Genomic DNA, 26,664 nt, shown 5'->3' with positions numbered 1-26,664 from the left:
GGAAAAAGCCCATCTGAAGGTAAATGAATCAAAGTGTCAATCTTGCAATGTATGTAATACCATTAATCAATATTTATTCCTCAATCTTTGTGGTTCTTGCAGGTAGTGTGCTGAAGAACGGGACGCCCAGCAGACACAGCCCTCCTGCCCAACATTCAGGGCCAGCAAGGTTCCTGATGTTTCGTGGAAACCTCTTCAGAGGCAGTGGAAAATGTACCACAAGCTTGCATTGCAAATTCACGCAGCACCAGCAAATCAAAAGGTCCATAATGGTGGCCGAGCTGTTGGCCCAGAGATTTATGTGAATATTCGACTAATTTAGCTTGGTTATCAACTGTTTTGTGTCCAAGTTGTTTATTATTGTCATTTACTCTATTTCACATACAAGATATAATATATGTAGTGGTTGTAACTTTTTTGCTTATTGCCATCATTTGTGGTTATCCATTTTTGGCAGTTTAGTGCATTAATTGAAGGCGCCTCTCTTGCTCTTTGGTTTGGTTACCCTCCAAGTTTGGTCAAGATTGCATTTTGGACGTCTGATGCTTTGCTCACAAGGAGACCCTCTGGGTAGGGATGTGCGTTTCGGCTTTCTGAATGCCGAAAGAAAGCCGAAACAAAAGTGTTTCGGCTTCTTTTGGGTTAGCCGAAACGTTTCGGAGAAAGCCGAAACGTTTCGGCTAGCCGAAAGAAAAAAAGCCGAAACGTTTTGGCTTCTTTCAGCTTTCTTTCGGGTTTTCAATGGGAAAATGCCTCCGTCTTCCCGGACGTCTGGGGGAGGCATTTACCCACCGAATCAGCCCAAAATTGGTGGGGACCTTCCTCTAACCCCTCTCTAAAAAAACCCCAAGATTCAGACCGATTGGACTTTGGGGGGGCCATGTTATGGCCCCCCAAACCAGGTCCCCCTATCCTCGCATAAGAAAGGGAAGGGTGAGCATATTGTTAGCATGCTGCTGCTCATCTTCTTCATTATTTCCTATGGGGAAAAAATGAAGAAGCAGGCTTCCTTTGCCAGGGGTGGCATTTTGCATGCAAAATTCCCCCCAGCCCTCAGGGGCCCTTCTCCCACCCTTCTTCCCACCCCCCACCAAGGCTCAGACTGCTCCCACTTGGGGGGGCCATTTCATGGCCTCCCCAAGTAGGTGCTCTGCTCTCATCTCTACCACTGACAGCTGGGGGAGGCTTGTCTTGCCAGGAGTGGCATTTTGCATGCAAAATGCCCCCCAGCCCTCTGGGGCCCTTCTCCCACCCTTCCTCCCACCTCCCACCAAGGCTCAGCCTGCTCCCACTTGGGGGGCCATTTCATGGCCTCCCCAAGTAGTTCCTCTCAGCCCCTAAAGTCCACCCCTTACAGCCCCACACAAACCCAATTCCCCCCCAGCTGCCAGACACAGACCCAAATCCCCACATTAGCCCCTCACAGACCCAAATCCACCCCCACCTGCCCCACACCCATAACCCCAGGAACAGGCTGGCAAAGGCCAGCCCTCTCCCTTTGTTCCCTATGCTGGGAACTTCTAAACTCTCTTTCCCTGGGCAATTCTGCACAGCCCAGGGGTGCCACAATGGTGGGCACACTTCTGAGTGCCAGCTGGTCCCTGTGAAAGAGCACCTGAACCACAGACACCCTCCCTCAAATTCCCCCACCACCTACAGAGATGGCTGGCCAGCCAGCCCCATTGTTCCCTATGATGGGAACCAACTGCACAACAAAGAATAAAACATGAACAACACAAAATAAAGTTTTTTAAAAATTATTTTCTCCCTTTCAAAGTACAAGTAGGCAAAGCATTATGACACATTACACCAGCAGTCCCCCACACAGAAAAATTAACACAACTCACTTAACATCAGAGAATCACAAAACACGATTCCTGTCAAAAACACTTTATTTCTTGAACAGCTTTAGGTTACACAGCAGGGGGGCACACCAAAGGGCATGGCAGCAGTATCTTACACAAAAATAACACAACTCACTTAACATCAGAGAATCACAAAAGCACAATTCCTGTCAAAAACACTTTATTTCTTGAACAGCTTTAGGATACACAGCAGGGGGGGGGCGCACCAAAGAGCATGATAGAAGTGTACTACACAAAATAATACAACCCACTTCACCGTTTTTGACAGCAGTTGTGTTTGTGTGATTCTCTGATGTGAAGTGAGTTGTGTTATTTTTATGTAGTACACTGCTTTCATGCCCTGCTGTGCCTTCCTACTGTGTAACCTAAAGCAGTTAAGGAAATAAAGTGCTTTTGACAGCAATATTTTGGGGTGATTCTCTGATGTTAAGTGAGTTGTGTTATTTTTGTGTAAGATACTGCTGCCATGCCCTTTGGTGCGCCCCCCTGCTGTGTATCCTAAAATGGCCCCCCAAAGTCCAATCGGTCTGAAACTTGGGGGTTTTTTAGAGAGGGGTTAGAGAAAGGTCCCCACCAATTTTGGGCTGATTCGGTGGGAAAATGCCTCCCCCAGACGTCCGGGAAGACGGAGGCATTTTCCCATTGAAAAAGCCGAAAGCCGAAAGAAAGCCGAAAGCCGAAAGCCGAAACGGCTGGCCGTTTCGGCTTTCAGCTTATTCGAAAGAGATTCTTCTTTTGGCTTTCGGCTTTAGCCGAAATTTTTTGGCTTGCACACCCCTAGTTAAGAGCCTAGAGGTTATACTGGATCCAGCATTATTACTAGAAAAGCAAGTTAAGGCAGCGGCAAAAAATGCTTACTACAACCTTACTCTAGCCTGGAAAATGGCTTCTTATCTTGACACAGCTGACCTGGCCACCTGGATCCATGCTATGGTAACCTCAAAGCTTGTCTATTGTAATGCTCTATACATAGGCCTCCCATCTAAGCTAACTAGGAGGCTCCAATTAGTGCAAAATGCTGCAGCTCAACTGTTATCAGGAGCAAGCAGGAGCATGAACATCACTCCCATCCTACATCCAGAGGAGTTAGCCGTGTTAGTCTGTAGTAGCAAAATCAAAAAGAGTCCAGTAGCACCTTTTAGACTAACCATTTTTATTGTAGCATAAGCTTTCTAGAATCAAGTTCTCTTCGTCAGATGCATAGTACAGAAACTGGTACAGAAACTGGTACAGTTTCTGTACTATGCATCTGACAAAGAGAACTTGATTCTCGAAAGCTTATGCTACAATAAAATTGGTTAGTCTTAAAGGTGCTACTGGACTCTTTTTGATTTTCCCATCCTACAGTTGCTCCATTGGCTACCCATCAGTTACTATACTCAGTTCAAGGTATTAATTATTACATACAAAGTTCTTCATGGCTTTGGTCCGGTATACCTAAGGGACTGCCTCCCACCCTATGGCCCTCCACAGCAGCTTCGCTCATCTGAACAGGGTCTCCTGTAGGTGCCAGGCTGCACACAAGTGAAGTCAGCAGCAGCCCATACACGGGCTTTCTCTGTGGTGGCCCCTATCCTGTGGAACGACCTGCCCGAGGAAGTCAGAAGAGCTCCCACTCTCCTGGCTTTTCATAAACAATGCAAAACCAAACTATTCAAAAAGGCTTTTTACTCAAATGGGAGGGCTGTATTGTAGGGAAGGAGTCTCAGATACTTCTCTAATGAGTTAGGGACCATAGATTTCATCACTATATTGCCTTACATATTATCTTCTGCTTTAAATATGTATTCCTATGTACCACCAGTGCTCCATGTTGTCTAATGTTAGTCCTAGAACTGATTATGTTCTTCTTCAGTATTTTTTCTACTCTGTCTTGAATTCTTGCTAATACTATGTCTTTTAAACTTGTATCTATTTACCCTATGGTATTGTTTATGAAATGTCCTTGATACTGTATTGAAATGTCCTTGATACTGATTGTACTAATCTCATACTGCGTAATCCGCCTTGAGTCTCAGTGAGAAAGGTGGACTATAAATGACATAAATAAAATAAAGCCGCAGACCCCAGGAAACTTCCACTAGATGCTAGGAGTCTCAAACGCCAATTGACGTGCGTTGGCTAGCAGCACCAAAAAGTTGCAATGAGGCAAAATCAAACAGAAAAGGGTGGGGTAAGAGCCTCGTCATTCACCACACAGACACCTTCCCAGCTGTTGCCTAGGGAATTAATTCTTGCTTCTTGCTCGCATAGAGAAGAATGGGAGCTCTCTGCTTGGCAGGCAGAGCTGCCTATCAAGGTTTTGAGGGCTAAGATTGGCTACAGAACGTCTACCCCTCCGTTGTAGAATGGGAGTTCTCTGCTTGGTAGGCAGAGCTGCCTATCAAGGTTTTGAGGGCTAAGATTGGCTGCAGAAAGTCTACCCCTCCGTTCTAGACTGAGAGCTCTCTGCTTGGCAAGCAGCACTGGCTATCAAGTTTTTAAGGTCTGCAAAAGGTCTGCAGATGTATCCTCCTTTGCCTAGGAAATTGACAGATCAGCACCAGGATGTCTGGACTCAATGGACCAGCCCAAACAGACCAATTTTCGTGAAAATGTGAGTCCCATGAACCGCGTGTTTACGAACCACGAACTGGGCTGGACTGTGTCAAAATTAGGTCCGTTTTCCAGACCGTGCCCACCTCTAGTCACTATGACTTTACAGTTTTTTTCAGTAATAAGTACATGTTGGAACTGAGTCACACAGGTTCGTTGGATCAGAGAGTTTCAAGGCCAAGACACCAGTAGGAGTTTTGCACATTCCATCTCATTCATGCAAGGAACTCTGGGTAAGAGTAAGTTACTTTGACTATGAATGTGTTCCAGCTGCAGAGGAACATGGCCACACATACAAATTGGTAATCTGGATCAGGCCATGCTGCAACAGCCTGGCATCGAGCAAGGGTCTTCATTTTGTCTTGCTTCTGTTTGGATCATTTACACTCCTTTCTATGCTTTAAACTGGACTACCAGTTGGGTGTCAGTCCAGGTCTCATCTCTGTATTTTGGACTTTAGATTCCTACTTGAACTTTTGTGTTTCTAGTCTAACAAGGTGACATCTGTGGCAGAGGACCAAAGTCTGTGTAGTATTTATGTAGCTTTGTTATTTTCTTTCCCATCTTGTACAAGAAATTTGTAATTTGTACAAGAATTTTGTAATTTCTTCAAGTCTTCTAATAAAACTTATTAACTATATTTCCGTGATGTTATTTGATTTTGGAGGGCTTCAATCTGCAGCTACAGCTCAAATAGGCCAAGGTACTAGGAGTACTGGTTACTCCTTTCAAGCCCAATTCAGATCCATGCCTGACCCCTTAGACACTATAGCATGCTGGCTCTCAGCAAGATCATTCCTAGCCTGCCATAGTTCTTCATTTCTTAGTTTCTAGGCCACATCCCACTTTGACTTGATTGATATACCTCTTCTAGATTCTGGCTACTCAACTTCACTTGACTCAGCTATTCTTGTTCATGCTACCATCTGTCCCAATCAAACTAATGGATAAAGTAAGTTTACTGTAATATACTCTATATCCACTGTAACCTAGTATTAATTCTACAGAGTCTACCAGAACACATGTAGAAGTCTTGCATTCAGGGAAATGCTGCCCTGAATCCAACTCCCTGCATTTTTTATCACAAGGCTAACAATAAAGGCTTTTTCACAAAATAAAAAACAAATTCTTATTAGAAGGAACTGTAAATCTCATTTGTATAAGTATTTTTAAATTCTTGAAAAAGTAAAATTATTTCAAATAAACTTATGGGTCATGATTTTAATGTGATACCTTGGCCATTTTTATTTAAAGGGAAGGAGCTATAAATATTATTTTCCTTTCAGTGAGGGCAACAACTTATTTAAATTTAAAAGATTATTGTGCTCAAAGCAAGAAATCTATGCTTATGCATTTTTCTAAATTGCCAGCAGATGGCCTCAAAAACAATTCAATACTTCTGTCCACATTTCAAGAAGACACCACAATCACAAGATCTTTTTTTCACCCATAAATCTGGCATGCGTGAGAGTAACATAGTTATTTTTTACCATTTACTTAGTGTTTGTTTATTTCACACTCAAATAATTACTGTGTCTCCACAAGTTCCACAAAAGATCAATTGCATAATAGACTAGACCAGAAACAATAGAGCAAGATACCATTGTGTTGTAAAAAGTTGCCCTGGTTCAAAGTAATGTCTTTTTGCCACTGTTTCATAAGCAATGGCTTAAATCAAGCAATGAACAATCAGAAACATGCACACAAAATCTTGTGCCAGCAGAAACACAAGTGGGGACACAATACACTTGACTTGGCACAACCGGCTACTGCAGTCTTTCCTTGCATTTCTGCTTGAGCAGGAGCTCCAGTGCAAGTAGAAATTCTGCACTGAATCCAATCCAGTATCTTGATTTGTCTCTCAGTGCCTAGAAGCAGGAGTTCAACCTCATTATGGGTACCAAGGATACTTTTATTTTAAGCAAGGTTTTGAAGAGTTCATTTGTGCAGATCACAAATACACTGTCTCAGTGGTGCTAGCATTACTACTCACATGCACTGACATAAGTAATCAGTATGCTGCTAACATTAACACAACATTCTAGCATTCTAGATAAGTCCACTTACTTCGAGAAAGATTCTCCAGTGCTTTACCCAGCTTTTTACTTTCTTGAAGGATATGATTTAATTCATCAAAATCATGGCTCTCTGGTTTTGTTCTCCAGTCCCATTTTGGGTGTTCTATTGACCTTGGCACTAAATACAATAAAGCATCATTTTATGTCATGTTTGAAAAATGAACAGAACAGTAATAACCTGTACAAACGCCATAATAGATCTGATAGTATTAAGGTCCTCCACACCCCCTTTTAGGTTGATAAACATTGCTAAGTGAAGCTCAAAAACTGTCCAAAGATTTGTTTCTACCAATACTGACTGATGCTTGTGAACATGAATTAATTTCTTCATTATCCTGGTTCATCATCATGCAATTTTATCAAATATTTTCAATTATTTATACCATGTCTTATTTTTACAAACTCAAGGTGGCTAAAACAGCAAGAAAGCACAATACATGAACGCTGTTTAAAAAAATCCTGTTAAAGGTCAAACCACATAATTAAATAAATACGTAAATACACAGTTTAAAATGACTTATCCTGCAGTAAATGCCCTCTGGAACAGGACAGTCTTACACCCCTTCTTGAAAGTAACGAGTCAGTCAGAACACCTACTGTACCCATTTGGGTAGACCATTCCATAGGAATGGACCTACCACAGAGAATTCCTGTGACCTGTTACTAATTGGTCCATGGATTAAAATAAATAAATTCATTTCAATGTTACTAATTAAACTACTATAAAACCTGCTGCTCGTGAACCAAGATGCTTCTAGGAGGACACTGATAATGTTAGTGGTGCCATGGCAAGGAATGCTGACAATTGAACCAAAGCTGCCATTACTGAATGATTCACAGGGCAAAGGGCAAAAGGCCACACATACCTGGAGCATCTAATCAGAGACAAAACCCATAGCATCATCCTTATCCAATGTAATAAAGTGGAAAGAGAAGCACATGTCTCATAAAAGTCCAATCAATTGAGATTTGGCCATCATAATACACAAGAATATCACAAGCTTCTGGTGGCAATACCAGAGCAATATTTAGAGCCACACTCTGTGATCTTGCACTTGCTTGAGTTTTGCTCCTGCCATGCCACTGAACTAACATGGGAATCCCAGAACACAGAAAAAAGATATGACAGAGCAGCTTATCTCCACATCAGTGTCAATCACCAGGAAACTGGCAGGTAGGCTCTTACTACATAAGTTGGGCATTCTTGTGTTATGCCAACAAATCAGGAAAAAGTGGCGTTGTTGCAGCTTCAAAACAATGTAAAGAACATAGTTTCTGAAAACTTCAGAGTTTGAAATACATGCAGTCACCAAGAAGTTCCATGTGCATATTACATCAACTTTCATTAATAAAAATTATTATAAATAATAAGTAATAAATTATTATTTATTACTGAATCATCATAGTAATTTCTCATGAAAGATTTAGGATAATTCCTTATTAATACTCTTGACCTTCTCTTGCTTTGTATTTTGCCATTTATTAAGGTCAGCATGGCACCCCATCATATTACCTGAATCAGTTATGTTTAATTCCAGAAATGAATTGTACTCAGCATTTAAATCATATATCTACACTAGATTTGTTATGGTTTGGGTATAAAGGTATTTTAACTCTCACCCCCTTTACGAACCAGGACTCCCCAACTCTTATTTCTGGGCACTGCCCACAGCCACTCCAGATCATAGGCAGAGGGAAGGTACCTGTTCTTTTGTTTTGTGAGACTTTTCAGTGTCTGGGTTCTCTCCAAGGTACAACTTATGAATCCAGACACAGACTTATGTAAAACTTCAGTTTATTGATAACTAGTAACAAAGCCCATTGTGGAGGGAAAATACAATGGGTTCTAGAAAGGGCAGGGTAGATGGGCCAGGCATTGCCGCCTCTGCCACACCCCGATTTGGTCGAGGGGAGGGCAAGGCAGCTGGGCCTGGTATTGCCTCCTCCCTAGCACCATGATGGGGGGGAGGCAACATGATGGACGCCTGCATCCAACAGCAGCCCATTCCAACCCCATCGGAGATGGATTGGGCTGCTGCAGGTAGGGAGCGCCACCGGGGAGGCAGAGACAGGTGCCCTGAAGGGTTCCTGCGCCCAGCAGCAATCCATTCTGGCCCTGTTGGCACCAGATCAGGCCACTGAAGGTGAGGAGTGCTGTGGGGACGGGCGCCAGGCATCCTGGCAGGCTCCTGCTTCTGGTAGCAGCATTCTGCCAGCAGCCCATTCTGGCACCGTTGCAGGGTCTCTGATAATTATTACTATCGCAGCATTCTACAACTTCAAAGGGCCCAACCCAGTGAAGATCCAATTTGTCAGCATCTTCAGGGCTCGATACTAAGTCTAGGCCTCTCTTCTGCAGTGTTCTGGGCTTTTCAGTCCTGTCAAAATAGGCTTTCTGCTTTTCTCTGGCCTCAGAGCTACTTGAGCAATCTGCCACACCTTTTGCAAAGTCTGCTGTAAGGTGGCAAAGCACTGTTTAACAGATAGAGGGGTTTCAGGAGTATAATCCCCTTCCCAATGACTCTAGCAAAACGTATGATGGGAGAATGGATAGAACGATTCCATTACTGGTTCAGCAAGGCTGGTTATCATAGGACAACACATCCACTTTTCCATCTGCTTTCAGTTCCAAGGTATATCTTCACACAGGATGGAGAAATTTGCTCCTGAGTCTTACACTGCAGGGAGCATGACTTGATCTTGCAGCCTCACATGCATTAATCTGTTCTCAGCGCATCAATCAGCCTGTTACCTACTTATATATTGAGAAATAGACTTTTTTGGCAGGTTAGCCAGCTTGATATGTCCCATGAAAATCTTTCCCTTGGCATGCTACTTGGGGTTTTAGTTCTGACTTTCTCAATGTTTTTGTACTAGTATTATTCCCACACAATTTTCACACAAAGCTTTGAATTGGATTGAATATAACATCTAAACCCCACTTGACTTCTTGTTTTCCTAGTCAAGTATTTCAGTTCAATAATTTGTTGCTATTACAAACACAAACACAAAATTATGATGAGTACTTCAAAAATTATGTTTTCTAAGTAAAAGTCAAATGAACATGATAAATCAGTTCACACACTATGCAGTGCACCAAATAATTAAGATTTTTCTGGAAATCGAACATCACTGTCAATAACTCCTTTGTACCCCAAAATCTGCTATTTATCTGCTATTCATTATATATATAAAAAAGAAAAAGCACAATTACATCATGTGGAAGTTAAGATGCATGAAGTGAAACTCAACTAAAACTTAGTACTGATGTGGAACCAATACTCTGTTCTTGTTTAACCACAGCCAAGCAAGTGTCATATCTGCCTAGATGACCTAAAAAGGACCATAGGATACTGACTAGCTATATTAGCTGTTGATTGATTGATTGATTGAATTTATTAAATTTCTAATCAGCCCTCCCTGAGAATAGGCTCAGGAGGACACACAACATTATTAAATAACAACAATAAATACAGTATAAATGCAAGTATAAAACTCTGTTTAAAAACCCTAAAAACATATCCAACAGCAGCAAAGATGTTAAGACTATACAACTCTTGAGCAATCAGAGGCAGTAGTGCAGGCAGGTCATAGATGTTTCAGATAGCAACAGACCAAGTTCACAGCAGAGAGGCAGACCAGGATTTATTGAATGAGATATTTATACCCTGTTTTTCTCTCACCCAAAACATATTACATCATTCTCTTCTCCCTACAACCACTGGAGAGGTAAGGGAGGCTAAAAGAGAATTACTAGCCAAGCTTCCACGGCAGGTTGAGATTAGGAGTATGCATTTAGTCAAAATATCCAAGCTGAAATTTAACCCAAAATTAGCTGGTTTAGGTCAGCTCAGGGACATTCAAAATAATCCAAAATACTCCAAAAATTCATCTCTGTGATATGTGAAAAATTTAATTTCCCTGGTTAAGAGCACGGGAATCTAATCTGGAGAGCCAGGTTTGATTACCCAGTCCTCCACTTACCCACCAGACAGGGTGTTTTGTTGTGGGGATAATAATTGACATACTTTGTAAACCACTCTGAGCGGGCATTAAGTTGTCTTGAAGGGCGGTATATAAATCAAATGTTGTTGTTGTTGTTGTTGTTGTTGTTGTTGTTGTTGTTATTGGTTGTTGTGGGTTTTCCGGGCTGTATTGCCATGGTCTTGGCATTGTAGTTCCTGACGTTTCGCCAGCATCTTCAGAGGTGTAGCACCAAAAGACAGAGATCTCTCAGTGTCACAGTGTGGAAAAACTGTGACACACTGTGACACTGAGAGATCTCTGTCTTTTGGTGCTACACCTCTGAAGATGCCAGCCACAGCTGCTGGCGAAACGTCAGGAACTACAATGCCAAGACCACGGCAATACAGCCCGGAAAACCCACAACAGCCATCGTTCTCCGGCCGTGAAAGCCTTCGACAATACATTACTATTATTATTAAGTTTTACTTTAATGATACTGCTCATACAGACTATTTGGCTCTGAGCAGTGCTACACTAGAATTAGAGTTAAATTAGGAAAAGGTCTTTTAATATATAATCTGTATAGTATTAAAAAGTTAAGTTTTTTCCTTAACCGATTGGGAGAGAAACTAGGCTACTGCTAAAGTGGTATTAAAATCCATCCCTGCTAAAAGGAGCCTCAAATTGTCCTCTATACTTCCTAGGTCCTCTTGGATATAGGGCTTAATCCATCTGGCTCTTACCATGTTTAGAATATTACATTCAAACAGACAGTGAATTTCAGAAGTGTTTGGGGAGGGGAGGGTACAAGAGTGGGGTTTGAGAGAAAGCAAGCTGGCAATCATACAGCTGTTAGTGTCTCAATCCCTTTACGTTTTAAAAGGACTAGAAGCCTCACCTAACAACTAATGATGACTAACATAGTCCCTAAACAGGAGGCCATGTACTGAAAATAATGGAGTTTCTATTTATGATGGGCAGAACTTGCCTTTATACAGCTCATAATGGCCCCATTATTTCCAACAGTCCTGGCATGTGCCCAACCAATTATCAGCTGTTAGCAGCATCAGCTGTTAGCAGGGCTTCCATTTAAAGAGATAGGAGATATCGAAACAATTTTTCGGCGGGGCCAGATTCCTCTCTCTCCTTACCATCCTCTCCAACCCAGGGCAGAGTTGGAACTGGAAAAATAGTTCCAAATTTTCAGGACCCAAAAAAGTACATGAAAAAAATCCAAAAATTGTAATGAGGCCCCAGAAATTTCAGAATAATGAAAAGTATGCTCTCTTTGAAATCTGGACTCAAATTTTTTGAAATGCATATGCCTCGTGGGAATTTGATGCTGGATCTCCCAGATTCTAATCTAACGCTACAGCATGCTCTGTCTCCTTTATTATTTGTAAGAAATATTGAGAAGGGAAGAAATTTGGGAACTAGAGCCAACTGGGAAAGATCTGCTAAGAATCTCCACATCTACACACACTTTCCAAAAGATTACCAGAGATGCTGAGATGGAAAGAATATGGGTCAGCTGTGAAAGATGTTACAGCATTTGTCCTTCCCTTTTTCAGCTACTTTCAAAAACCCAAATAGTCCCTTAGTACATCATACAGTAAGTAAATCCTGTGCTTGGGCTTTGACATACAATGAAACACATCTAGCAGATCTACAGTAATAGCAGTGTTACATTTTTTTATTTTGAAGCTGATTTATCTTTATTAATTTTTATTACTCAGTATTTTTCCAACATTTGCATTTGTTAAATTATCACAGAGACTAGTATGAAGGAAAACAATAATTAACTAATTAAAAAGAATGTTCCCCAAGTATAATTTTTTTAAATAAATTCTACACAAATGAAACCATATGTACAATAATGCACACCCAACACTGAACCGTCTGCTTCATTCATTTAAACTTAAAAGGAAATTCTGCTATGGTCCTATTTCAGTTCTTAAGATCCACAATCTTGTTTTGAAGAATTAATTTGTTATTAAATATGCTAGAACTTCCTTACACGATTTGGACTCTGGTGAAGGAGGAGAAATGTTGGATACAGCAAGGTCACTTTTGGACTTTTTAGGCTTCTTTGCATTTGTCTGCCAGGGTTTATCATAACATCTGAAATCCCTTCTTGTTCCTTTGCTTTCTATTGGAGAAAAAAATTGTATTTGAACAATTGCTTTTGATATCGACATGCAAAACATAACTTGGTAACTATATTCTCAGGCAAAGTAAACAGTTCAGAAAAATACATGAAAAATAGTCATGAAAATTGAATGCTTTTATTTGTTTCCCATTTATAGAAATAATTACTGTTGAACAAATAGGTCTGGCTCTTTTTCTGCAACTAAGAAGCTATAAACTGTGATAAAACATACATGACAACTCAAGAGACAAATGTTAATAGTATTAAAAAATATATCCCTTCATTTAAATTCTAACTGTTCTCTACAGGGCTGAGATCAGATTCTTGCAAGTAGATTTCTTTTCCCTGGGAGGCTGAAGAAACCTTAATCAGTGCCTGAAATTGTATTTGGGATGGATAATAAATTGACGCTTAATCCCAACAACTGGGATTAAATTGTTAATCCCAACTGGTCTTGGTCCATCTTCATTGGTTTCAACCTTTTTTTGGACATGATTGAAGGTACTGACCCTATGCTTTCTCTGTGGTGGTTCCTTCACTGTGGAACTTTCTGCTTGAGGTTATTAGGAAGGTCCCCATACTTTTATTGTTTTGCAAAACATGCAAATCATATTAGGAAAAAAGTATTGCCTACATTGATTGTCTTGTTGCCTTACACAGAAGACAATGTTGGCATGTGTTGCACTTCTTTTTTCTCCTGCTCTACAATCTCAGATAATTCTGCCAGCCGGCCAATGGCATAGCCATTTAGGCCGGTGGCAGCCATTTGCCTCGCTGGAGGATGGAGGCAGGCTGTTAGCCCACTATTCAAGGGCTTAGCCTTGGGGGCGGAGTTAGGCAGCATTTGCTGATCCTCCGCCCCTCTTCGGCGTCAGTCTCGCCTTGTGCTCGGCCCACCCACCTCACCCTATTTCAGTGCGGGATTAGCCGGTTGCCATTTGATTGGGGCCAGGTAGGAATTTTTTGTCTCTCCGCCCTGATTGGCTCCTGGGCGGGAGTTTTTTCGCCTACCTCGCATTGGAAGAATGGTGGGTTAATCGGCCTTGTGGGCCTGAGTTAATGTCACAGGTGGCAGGATGTTTAGTTAGGGAAGAATCTGTAGCGGGCCAGCGAGCACCCTTGGCACCTCCCCATTGGTGGGGAATTGGGGTCTACCAGATGTGGCTGGCTGCCGTCCAGTACAGCTATGTGGTTGGATGCCCTGGGTGGGGAACCCATGCACAAGCTAGTCTCCCCCCGCTGCCGTTCGGCCGGTTGGGTTGCTTTGCAGGGGGGAACCACCTTGCCTGGCCAGACTGGGTCCCAGCCACTGGACTGATGGCTCACACCCGGGGCAGTGGGTGTCTCGCCCAGACAGGTCAGGGCGGGGTACGGAGCGACCCCAGAGACTGACCTGTACCGCCAGTTAGGCCCTTGCCATAGTTGAAGTTTGTTGTTGGTTAATTTAAATAAAGCGGCCCATTTTTGTAACCCAAATACTGTGTCTGTCTCTCATTCCGACTAGCGGGGCAAATTGCATTATTTTGTCTTGCTAGGAAATGTTGCTGTTAGCTACAGATGTTGTTAAAATATCTGGAATCCATTTAATGATTGACTTGATATTATGATGTTTTGTTGTAATTACTGATTGACTGAAACTTTTTTTTAATCATACTTGTAATCTGCCTTGGATCCCAGCAAGACAGGCAGATTATAAATGCATCACTAAGAATAAGCAAGTTCAACTCTCTACTCTGCCATGGAAGTTCACTTGGTGATCTTGGGCCAGTTACATACTCTCAGCCTAACCTACCTCACAGGGTTGTGAGGATAAAATGGAAGGGAGAAGAATGGTATAGGCTGCCTTGGATCCTCATTCTGGAGAAAGAAGAGGCATGGAAAGGTGAGGACATGGGGGCTAGTGCGGAGGAAGTGAGGAGCTCCTGCAAGTACTTACAGGTCACCCACTATGCAACTGGGCTGGCCCAGAGGCAGGCACTGTGCAACTGGGCCCAGACCAACCTGGCCAGCACCTCACAACTGGGCACAGCCCAGAGGTTGGCACTGCACAACTTAGGCAGAGTTTTCCCAGGTAATGGTTGTCAGGGAAAGAAAAGAAGGAAACTGAAGACATTGGAGCAGATAAAGTTAGGTTGGTGGGTGGGTGGAAAGAACAGAAGGAAGCAGAGAAAAGGGAGACACTACGGAGGCTTTCAAGGAAGGAAAGAAATAATGGGGGAAGGAACATGACAAAGCTCCCACAAGTCCCCCCTATTATATATGTATTTTTAAAATTGGTTTTAATATCTTTACTGTTTGCTGCCTTGGTAACTATAAGTGGAGTTGAAAGGGAGCATTAAAAGGTTTAAAATAAATAGCTAATAATAAATAAATCACAGCCCTAATGAGAATCAGAGGCTTCTATGTCTACTTACAAATTTAAAAATCCTCATTTTTATATGATGTACTGTTAAAGAAATAATGGGATGTAATAGAGGCACATGCATATCTGACCTTGTATGCCATGTGTCTCTACTACATCCCCTAGTTTCCTAAACAGTCCACAATTTAAAGATAATTTAATGGTAAACATAAATAATAAAAAGACATGTTAAGTGGGATGAAAATGATACCTAGATGCTCAATCACAAAGTTTACTGGTGACCTGGCTAGGCTGCACACATAATCAGACTTACATCAAATGGTTGAATAATCCTATGTACAATGTCCTTAATTGCCTTGAGGAAAGGTGAAATACAGATGTGGAAAAGAATTAAAATGACTGTAAGTGATCTTTACTAGTTCATTCATTTTAGAATTTCCTAATCAGTAATTATCATTTTGCTCACCTGAAGTTTCACTTTCTGCCCAAAGAGCAGCAGATCCAGACAATGTTCTCTGAAGCTGGCTACGACTCCCATGTTTGGATTGCAGATGGTCAATAAGAAATGGTATTGGATGGTCAGGTGTCTCTGTGATCAGTTTGGTCATCAATTCCTTCAAAAGAAAAGTTAACAAGTCATTTCTTGTCCTGGTTAGAGGTGTACAATTTCAGAAAATGCTAAGCCAATGGGGGGAAACCATTCCTCCCCACCACCCACCCACTCTGCTATTTTGTTGAGAAAAATTCAGGCATTTTGGAGGAAAATTGAAATATGCACAATACTTGTTTTCCTATCAAGTCTCTCAACTCCTTCTAATGATTGACCAACATAAAATGTTTCATTTATAACTTAGTTAGCATATAAAATTGTATTATTTGGCATATTTATGGAATTTAAAAGTATAAATGTCTTCATTGTCCACAAGAAAAATTGCAAGTATACTCAAGGTTGCCAGGTCCCCTTACCATCCTGGCAGGAGGTGTGGGACCTGGCACTTACCTTGTGCCTTTCCCATGATCCTTTTCAGGCATTGACACCATCATGCCAGCCACAGGTGTGCTCGTGAGCTTCTCATGGGGTTCATTCTGGCCCATTTGGGGCCAAAATTGGCACTAGCAAAGTGCAAGAGCACACCAGCTGCCAGCGTGATGACATCACTTCAGGAAGTGATGTTGTCACACACCCCTGGGGGTGCGTGCTCTGCACATGTTCCCAGGGTGCCTACCGGTGATGAGCAACCTCTGGGAGGCTTGCCACCTCCCACAAATTGCTGGCAGATCAGCAGGAAATGGAGCAAACTCATGGGAGTTTGCCCACCACTGGCAGGTATCTGGGATTCCTAAGTATACCCAATATTTGAGAAATAATTGCAAACTTCTGCACCCCTATGCTACCACAGAACATGTATCTTAATTTTTCCAATAGGAAAGATGGGAGGGGGGCAAAAGATGAAAGTAGAAAGCAAATTTTCTAATAAACAAAAGAAAGTGTATTATTTGGACAGAAACATACTCACATGGTCACAATACGGTTACCTATTGTGATACTAGTATCTGCTGAAAGAAACTTTGACTCTTGAAAGCTTATATCCTCAAAACCTTCTTGTTGGTCATCAAGATGCTACTAGACTCAAATCTTCTAAGAGGATTTTGATATTAAGCTAAACTTTTTTAACATTGAAAATACTGAACTATTCAATGTATTATCATTATAAACACATGATACCATATTAATTATTGGCAGTATTATTTACATTTTTAAATCCAACATTCTTCTGTATACAGTATGTATAGTTATATAGTTATATATCTATATACCTACAGTATATATCATTATCTAATGGTGTAGATGGACTTAAATAAACATTTTACACTACATAGTTTGAGTAAACCTTGTCTTTCATTTCACTCATTCCAAAAAAGAAAAGAAAAAAATCATCATTGCCCAATTTTTCCAATGGCAAAATCGAGAAACTCCTCAGTTTTTTTAAAGGCAGTTTTTATCACTCAAAAAGGAAAATATTTCCTAGGCAATTTTTCTTCAGTAGAAGAACTGAAGAAGTTTGAGCACTTTTTCATGCTCAGAGTGGTAAGCTGCAGTACTGCAGCCCAAGCTCTGCTCACGAGTCACGACCTGAGTTTGATCCTGGCAGAAGCCGGGTTCAGGTAGCCGGCTCAAGGTTGACTCAGCCTTCCATCCTTCCAAGGTCAGTAAAATGAGTACCCAGTTTCCTTCAAAAAAAATGGGGAGGGTGCCTTTTTTCAAAATTTCCCCTTTCCTCAGGTCTTTACATCTCTTCTAGTGTCCTGGTAGAAAACTGAGAAGTAAATCAGAGTATTCATTAATCAGATTTCCGAATAGATATTTGTATTTCCAAAACATTGCAAATTCAGTATTGCTAAATAAACTGTTAAGAATCTGTACATTACTGTGGACTTTGGTTGCACTATAACATTTTGAATAAATCACGGGCAAGTTTATATTTTTGTTAGGGAAAATATTACCATAAGAGAAATAATCCATGTAATCGCCCAGTGATGGTGTCTTAATTTTGCCACAATAACACTGAATCTCTTACATTGAATTGCAGAATTCTGTGTGCATATCAAATAGCAGAATGTTGAAGTATGGCCAACAGGCTAAAAAGACCAATTTGTCCATATGGAAACTGCTGCACTTTATTCAACGGCACAGCTTGTGGGACAGAAGATAATTAATAAGGCAGAAAAATTAACCTTGGAAACTGGGAAAGGCACTCTCAATTGTGTGGGCTCTAGGTGGCAGGTGTGTATGTGCACAAGATAAAAGGCAACAGGACCGTGTTCATTAATCTTTGCCACCTCCACTGTGCCGAAAAGAGAAAATAAAAACCAGTGTGATTACTCTATTGATCTCTAGGTTAACTGGAAGCAACTGATTTACTGTTCTGCTCAAGTTTTTGTTTTGTCATACAGGATGGAAATAAAATCAGTTCTCACAAGTCTTAAAACTATACATATCTAATTACTTTCTCAGTCCTTCTCTGCTTCTGCTATTTTCAACTGTGCCCCAATTTAAATTTTGACAGTAAGTTCTTCCAGCAAGAGAGCTGTACTTTGTATATGTACACTAACGGAAGTACATAAATCATATGTAACACAAAATTGCATTTCTAATATAAATGCAGGTGCACATTATTTATTTATTTACATTATTTATAGTCTCTCTCAATGAGACTCAAGGCAGTTTACACTGTTTACACATTCAATCTCAAATACATTTCAGTGCACATGTAATAGGATATATACATGCAAATTTGCAAAGATGTAAAACTAGCAGAAATCCAATACAGTGTTGAAGAACTGCTGAAACACAGCATAATTCTAAGATTGACATATTAAACAACATAGGGTCTGCCCAGTAGAATCATACAGGAATAGTAGTGAAGTCTATAGTCACTCCCTATCCCCTTACCAATGTCTTGTGGGACCCCGCAAGATAATTCCCACTCTGGTTTACATATAACTATTTATAGCTATTTCAGTTTTGATGTAAGTACTCTCTCAATAGCAACATTTAAATGTTCAAAAGCAAACTAAACTACATTCTACTTAATTAGTTTCAAGAACAAATTACACCAAAGCAAGTGTTATCGATACTAATAAGCTTGTCTAACTTATATATAATTTAAAACATATTTATGTATTAAGCTATTCAAAAACATATTTATATAATACTCTCTATCGGAGGTGGGCACAGACTAAAAAATGGACGTAAATTTGACATAGACTTGCCCTGTTCAGCGTTCGTGAACAGGTGGCTTGTGGAACGCATGTTTTTCACAGATGCCACAACTTTTGGGCGGGTCTGTTGCTCCATGAACGCAGACATCCCGGCACTGAGCAATCAATTCCCTAGGCAATGTAGGAGCCACTGCAGACCTTTTGCTGCCTTTGGAACACACTAATCTTAGCCCTGAAAACCTTGATAGGCAGCTCTGGCTGCCAACCAGAGAGCTCCTATTATTCTCTACATGAGCTTTTAAGGCGGAGCCATGGTTCCACTTTCCAGCCCGCAGTTATGGAGTGAGGAACTGCTTGTTGCAGGAGTCTTTTTACATTGTGCATTGCGAGAGGGATGCTTGGGGCTTGTGCTGCAGCAACTCTCTAGGAGCAAGCTTATTATAAGTTATTGGGTTTCCTCGGTTGAGGGCTCACTCTACTGTTTCATTTTTTCCCCTTTCTATTTTTATTTGCTTGCGGGGTGATGGGCTAGGGCTCTGAGTTTCTGGAGTTAAACCCATGTCAGCTGACTCCATTTTTAATTGATCTGTAGTTTTTAACACAGAGCTGCAAGGCCCCCTCCAGAACAGGCACACAATGGGGCAGTCCTCGCTGAGGGTGCTTGCTAACTGGCCAGCATGCCAGATCGCTGAAGGAAGATTCAGGAGGAAAACAGCAACTTGGTCTAGCTGCCTCTCTCCATGCCGTTCTGATCATAAGGCAGACGAGCACTGCTTGCCTGCCTCCCCTTGCTGAGACTAGCGTTAAATCTACATTCAGAGAGGGGAAGGCTTCGACTCAGATTCGGTGGTGCTTCTTTGAAAAGGGGTCACGGAGAGGGAGGACAAGACAGGCATGCTGGACTTCTGTGGGCGTCTAGTCCCCCCCCCCATCCAGCTCCTTCTGCTTCCCTGAATCCATCACCATTAGCATTTACAGGACCCCGTGCCAGCTCGCCCAAGGAAGATGCAGGAGGAAGACAGCAACCTGATCCAGCTGTCCTTCACCCCACGCCCACCTTTCCAGCCTGCAAGACTAGGACTGACCCACTGAGGGGAAGTCTGAGCCTTCCCCGCTCTGCATGTTTGCTAGGCAGGACAACATGCAGAGAAGAGAAGGCTCAGCCTTCCCCTCAGTGAGGAAGCCCTAGTCTTGCGGGCTTGCTTTTCTCCTGCTCTCTCCTCCTTTCACAGGCTGGTGAACTTTGCCGCTGTCTCCCTGCTGTTAATTGCACCCACCCAATGTGTTCAAGGGGTATCACTTTGCAATCCTTACTGTGTGCAAAAATGAACAGATTTTGTAGTATGAGCTGACTTGTATTTGCTTCTTTTGAAAAGCAGGATGGAAGTGATTCATGAGCATGCTACTATCCTGGAAAGAGGTGGCGGGGGTGGGGGGATTGCATTGTGAAAGCACCTAAATGAAAGCACAGAATCTGCCCACCTTAAAGACCCTGCACGGGGCTCTGTAAATGCTGACGGTGATGGATTCAGGGACCTTTCCAAACTAGGAGGAGCCAGGATGGTGGGGGGGGGGACTAAACAGCCACAGAAGCCCAGCATGCCTGTCTTGTCCTCCCTCTCCCTGGTCCTTTTGCAAAGAAGTGCCACTGAAGTTGAGTCCAAGCCTTCCCCTCCCTGAATGTAGATTTAATGCTAGGCTAGGCTAGCGGAGGCAGGAAGCAGCGCTCATCCATCTTATGATCAGAATGGCATGGAGAGAAATTGCACAACACTCTGATTCAAAGTGACTGCGTGAACTGCCTGCTTTAACAAGCGTCTGAGATGGTCAGCCTGATCTGAGATACTCAATTCATTCATGCAAAGCATCTTTGGAAGTTGCCATCACTGAATGATTAATGCCATACAAGCTCATAGTTCATCATGGATAATGCAAATTTCTTAAATTAGACTCTATCACAAAACTCTAAAATGCAACTTCTTTATATTTTACTGTAAGGTTTGCCTTGGATATTCCATCAACTGTTCATGCAAGTAAGTAATCTAATCTGTCTTTGATTGTCCTTGATTAAACACAAATAAAACTGTCTTCGCAGCCTATTAAGAAAAAGTGAAATTACAAGAAAGCTCTAATTAGCTATATCTAGCTGTGTGTACCAGACCATTAACCTAATTAGGTAATGCTTAGCAACTGACAATAGGTGACCATAGACTAAGCACAGTATTTTTCTTCCAGTTTCCATACTTGGTACTCCAATAAAGATTCAGAAACATGAGGTTGAGTTTCTTATTAACCAATTTCTCCTGGCAACAACATTAACATTATTTTTGTACAAATAATCTATTTACCTTTTTATCTTCACAATTTATAATTTCTATTCTCAATTTTTATTTGTACTATTTCTCAGATTACAAAAACTAAGAAACATATGGCATAGGACATAACAGGTTCCAGTTCCCTCTCTCTGAGTATTGGATATATTCACAACTTCGTATGTAGAAAACTATACTTCTATATACATTTGTACTAAATTATAAATCTGAGATGTACATCTCAAATAGTTATGATGGCTCTTGAATCAAGTTAAGTAGTTCCACAACATCATTTAGCTTTATTACAGGCCAGCCAGTGAACTCTTTGAGGGAGTCAGAACATCACCCAGCTGTTATCTGGGCTGAGATATGGCACTCTGGATCCCACCATGTGGAATTTTTTTTTTGTTGTATATCAGGGGATAGTACCTGATGGAGAGAGTCACAGAGCAACATATACCAAACAAAAAACTGACCTTCTAACTAAGGCAATTTAAAGATACAGTGTTTTTTAACAAAATATAGTTTATGTACAATCAATCAATGGCAATTACAAAGGGTAATAACGGTTACATATAATCAATACAGCTTATCGGGGATGCAGTATGAGCCCCACTGAAACACTTATTCAGTATGTCAATTTCAAAGTGCAAGGTGCTAAACTCTTAATTTTTTCAAGACGCCGGGGCTCATGCAGAGGGATTTCATAGCAGCTAAAAAGCTTGCAAAGGATCAACTGATAGTAACCGCAACGGGTTTGCATGCGAGGAATCCCATTTCTGGTATCCCCTTCTTCCTGGCAGTTACATAAGAGACGATCAAGGTAAGTCACACAAAATTTGTAAGCACAATGGCCAGTCGCTCCAAGGTGCCTTGGAAGAAGAGGGTTAAAAGGGAAGAATGTGTCTATATATATATTTGGATTTTTAGTCTTCCCTATTCGCAAAGACACAAAAAGGTAGAATTAGATACACAACATTTGTAAGCACAATGGCTGCTCGCTCCAAGGCACCTTGGAGCGAGCAGCTATTGTGCTTACAAATTTTGTGTGACTTACCTTGATCGTCTCTTATGTAACTGCCAGGAAGAAGGGGATACCAGAAACGGGATTCCTCGCATGCAAACCCGTTGCGGTTACTATCAGTTGATCCTTTGCAAGCTTTTTAGCTGCTATGAAATCCCTCTGGGTTGTCACCTATTAAATTTGTACTTCTGTTGCAAGCTTGTAGCAGCATGGATATAAATTTTGTATCTTGGATTGGTTTCCTTGATGTATGAATAACACGGCTTGGCGGCGTGAGCCCCGACGTCTTGAAAAAATTAAAGAGTTTAGCACCTTGCACTTTGAAATTGACATACTGAATGAGTGTTTCAGTGGGGCTCATACTGCATCCCCGATAAGCTGTATTGATTGCATGTAACCATTATTACCCTTTGTAATTGCCATTGATTGATTGTACATAAACTATATTTTGTTTAAAAAACACTGTATCTTTAAATTGCCTTAGTTAGAAGGTCACGGTTTTTTGTTTGGTGTATATCAGGGATTGCAAAAAGGAAATTTGTATCCCAGTGGCTTGAGTTTGCATTCCCACAGATAAAACAGAAATTTCCTGGGGGAGGGGGAAATGAAAAACGCTGACTCAACCCAGAGAAGAACTGCAAGGTTCCCCCACAACCTCCCACTGTGTCATTGCTCTAGAACATGGCAAGGGGGGTGAACATGGTTCCAACAGGGCACATGAACCACAGACTGTATGTAGGGTTCCCAGGTGCCCACCAATGGCAAGCAAACTCCTGGTGGTTTGCCCCATTGCCCACAAATCACTGGTTGCAAGCCACCCAGCAATTGCTTGCCACCAGCAGACAACCTGGGCAAGCACGCAGTGGACATATTCCCGACAGGCCACAACATCGCTTTCTGAAGTGTCATCATTGTGCTTCACACAAGAGTGCTCTTGTGCTTTATGGGGGCCAATTTTGGCCCCAAACAGACAAAGAATCAGCCTCACACAAAGCACAGGAGCATGCAAGCACAAAGAACAATGACTTCACTTCCAGAAGTGACACCATCACATTGGGGTAGGGAGCTTAACATGCAAAGATCATCATGCTGGTGAGCACCATTTGTCATACAATCTGATTCTTATATTAAGGATACAAATGATTTTATTAGTAAGGTTGAACACCTCACTATTTTTCCATTGTTTGGGGAGGGTATAGGAACGGTTTGTTGTGTACCCATGTTATAATTAATTCTTCAGGATAATATTTTTGCTAACCTCTTTAAGTGTATCTATGACAAATCTGACACATGAAACTGTATCAACAAAAATTATTTACATTTTTGTAATTTCAGTAATTTTTCCTGGGTTCCAGAAATATGTACTGCCTGATTTTAAAAACTAGGACACCTACAACATAGAAGCATATAGATGTGGTCTTCTATTGGTCCAGAACCCACCACAACTATTTTCTGTCTTACTAACAGCTGAGCAGTAAGGGCCAACATGATGTATTGCTTGGAAGAAGAGGGTTAAAAGAGAAGAATGTCTATATATATATATCTGGGAGCATTCATGTGTGAGTGTTCCACCCATTCCCTAAGGGATTCATCAAAGTCCTTCCATCTTACTTTTTTTTTTTTTTTACAAATTTTATTTTTAATTGCTAACCACAAAAACTACAAAGAAGGGGAAAATGGAACAGGGGGAAAGGGAAGAAAACATATAAAAAACACACACTACATCTACAAGTATTGCATTAATACAATTATTTAAAGTTAAACTTTCTAATATGCTATTAGATTGGTAGATCTTATAAAGTACAAACTACAGTCAGGATCAGGTCTTCTTCCCCCCCCCCCTGCGTCTCGGTCGCAGCTCTCTCTGAACAGCTATGGTAGCTGCACTCACTCCCTCCTCCCCATTCCCCCCTTCAGATCCTAAATCTTCTCCTTGCTGAAACTCTTGATGATTAAACACAAAGTCCCTCAGCTATGCTTCCGATGTTATCTTGTAGGCTTGGACTTTATAACTGAACCAGATGCCTTCCGGAAATAACCATTTATATTTTATTTCACACTTCCTCAGAAGAGCTGCAAACCTTTTATATTTGAATCTTCTTTTCTGAGCTAAAAATGGGACGTCCTTCAATATCTTAACCTTGTTACCCAGAAAATCCAAGTCTACATTGTACGAATTATATAAGATGGTGTCCCGAGTCTTCTTAGATGAAAAATCAATAATAATCTCGCGAAGCAGCTGACACTTTGTTGCATATTTTGAAGATGTCTGGCGGATTTCCAGAATATCACTTTTTAACTCTTCTTTAGTTGCCTTTGCGAACGACGCCAAAAATTCCGACACCAAACCCTTTAAGTTTCCACTCTCCTCCTCCTTCACATTCTGTAGACGCAATATCGTCTGAGCACGATCCACTTGTAACCCTATCAATTGATTCTCCAAAAGCTTTACTTCTTTGTTTGTTGCTTTCATGAGTACTGCGTTTTCCCGAGCAGACTGCTCTGCCCCAGACGCTACGTCTTTAATGGTTTTCACTTTGTTCTCAACTGAGCCAACCCTTTGACTGATTTCATTTAGCTTATCAACAAAGGGCTTCATAGCTTCAATGGCTGACCGTTTAACCAGCTCTTCAAGAGACTCTCCTTTCCCCTGCAAAGCAGCCGAAACAGATTTGCCCACAGCAGGGCTCTGCTTTTTTGTCACCATCTTGGGGGGGGGGGAGTCCGCCAACTAAGTTCCAAAACTCAATGAAGGGGAAGATATCCGAACCTTCTTAGCTTCAACTCCCACCAATCCTTCGCATACGCTTAGAATAACAGAAGGGATTCGCTTACTTTCAGGTTTTCACCTTAAATCTGCTTGTTGCCATTCTCCATGGCCCGGCAGCACGCGATGTGCTGCGCAAGTCTGCCGGCCTCCGTAGGAGCAAACGGGCAATTTACCCTCTGCATCGACTTCAGGGGGCTCTTCCCGCAGCGCTCCGGACCCTGACCCCCTCACTGGGAGTCCCGGGGGTTAACCCTCGCAGGCCAACCACCCGGTCAGGCTGCTCGGGCACTTCCTCCCGGACCTGCGGAGAGGAGCGTCTGACATGGCCGGGAAAACGAAACCAAATCCAAGTCCTTCCATCTTACTAAATAGAAAAGTTTATTGTGTTTTATTTTAGAGTCTAAAATTTCTTCCACTTCATAATGAACTTGGACTTCTTCTGAGCAATCCTATGGACATATCTGTGCATTTGATTTAATTCCTGAATAAAGCCTTTCAACCAACATGGTGGATTTCTTGCTGTGAGAGTACAGGGCTCTATTTGCCACAGCCTGTCATCCATAGCCTGAAAATTTAGATGCTAGACACAAGTCTCTAGATGAAAGATTTGGTTAGAAAGAATATTATGTGAATCTCATGAGCAATGGTTCAGTCTTCCAAGGCAGCAATTTTAGTTTCCATTTGTTGAATTTGTGTATCAATAGCCTCAGTTGACACCCAAAGTTGTTGAATCGACTTAGCAATTGTATTATTAGCAGCAAAAAAGTTGTTTTAGTTGCTCAGATCATTGTTTTAGTTGCTCAGATTGTTTTTCCCAGCTGAGCCCCCATATTTATCAACAGAGAAATACTTCCTCACCAACTCCAGGGAAGGAAAGAGAGGCCATCTTTGTATCTTTCCCCTTACAGCTCATAGTTGAAAGTTATAAGCCCACGTTGAAAGCAAAAGAAAATATAAAACAGTAAGTAATTACCACTGCATCAAAGAACACAGGTCCAGATCACTGCATGACACACAAAAGAGACAGCAGCAGCACAGGGTTGGTTCTGATTACTCCAACATCTTCACCAGAAGTAACCCATTGTTTAAACTTGGCCAAAAGTCTTAGTTAGATCTAAATTGCAATGTTTCTAATGTCTAATTCTTCAGTCCTTTATTAGCTTTTACACTGAGAAAACACCTTAGTCTTCTCTGGGTTGAAATTCAGTTTTTTGGCCATCTATCCAACGGGGAGAAGAGTTACCTCAAGACAGAAGGCTGTGAGGATGCAAGCCTCCAGCTGGGGAGATTTCTCTCTGTGTCTGTCTGTCTGTCTGTCTGTCTGTCTCTCTCTCACACACACACACACACACACACACACCATGCATATCTTTTGTTATAAAAAGTGAGTTCTCCACCCCCAACTATATTTACCTGGGTTTAAAACTATCAAGAACAGAATACACATTAAGACAGCAGGTGAAAATGTAGAAAGAAATTTGAAATTATTTCCCTGTGTACTTTAGTAAGCAATTCATGTAGCTCTCTGATCCTTCTTACAAACTTCCAAAACAGAATACAATTATCTGGGTTGCAACTTAAAAAGGAAGACTGATGCAGGGAAAGCAGATATGTTTCAATCCTTCCCCTACCAAGACTATTCCCCACTACAAAAAAAACTTCACTTTGTAAAACAAAAAAAAGAATTGTTAGAAGAATCACAGAACAACACAGAATACTTAGATCTGGCCTACATTGGTGGTTTACCACCTTGCCTGCCTGAAATACAAACAAACTCCAGCAATTCCAGTGTACCACCATAGACTGCAATAGCTCAACCG

At 41.5% G+C, this 26,664-nt stretch overlaps 1 protein-coding gene across 1 annotated transcript in view; it reads right to left on the bottom strand.

Moving 5' to 3' along the window:
- C7H8orf34 (chromosome 7 C8orf34 homolog) overlaps positions 1–26,664 on the bottom strand; it is a 151,207-nt gene that overhangs the window by 112,309 nt on the left and 12,234 nt on the right. The window contains exons 2-4 of the mRNA XM_054985159.1: positions 15,482–15,629; positions 12,522–12,653; positions 6,528–6,656 (exon numbers count right to left, since the gene is read on the bottom strand). Of these exons, the coding sequence (XP_054841134.1) occupies positions 6,528–6,656; positions 12,522–12,653; positions 15,482–15,629 (409 nt within the window). The remainder of the gene's footprint in view (positions 1–6,527; positions 6,657–12,521; positions 12,654–15,481; positions 15,630–26,664) is intronic.

The sequence above is a fragment of the Eublepharis macularius genome, chromosome 7, assembly GCF_028583425.1.
Source record: "Eublepharis macularius isolate TG4126 chromosome 7, MPM_Emac_v1.0, whole genome shotgun sequence".
Lineage (NCBI taxonomy): Eukaryota > Metazoa > Chordata > Lepidosauria > Squamata > Eublepharidae > Eublepharis > Eublepharis macularius.
The sequence above is the reverse complement of the archived record's forward strand: the minus strand, read 5'-3'. Positions and strand labels throughout refer to the sequence as shown.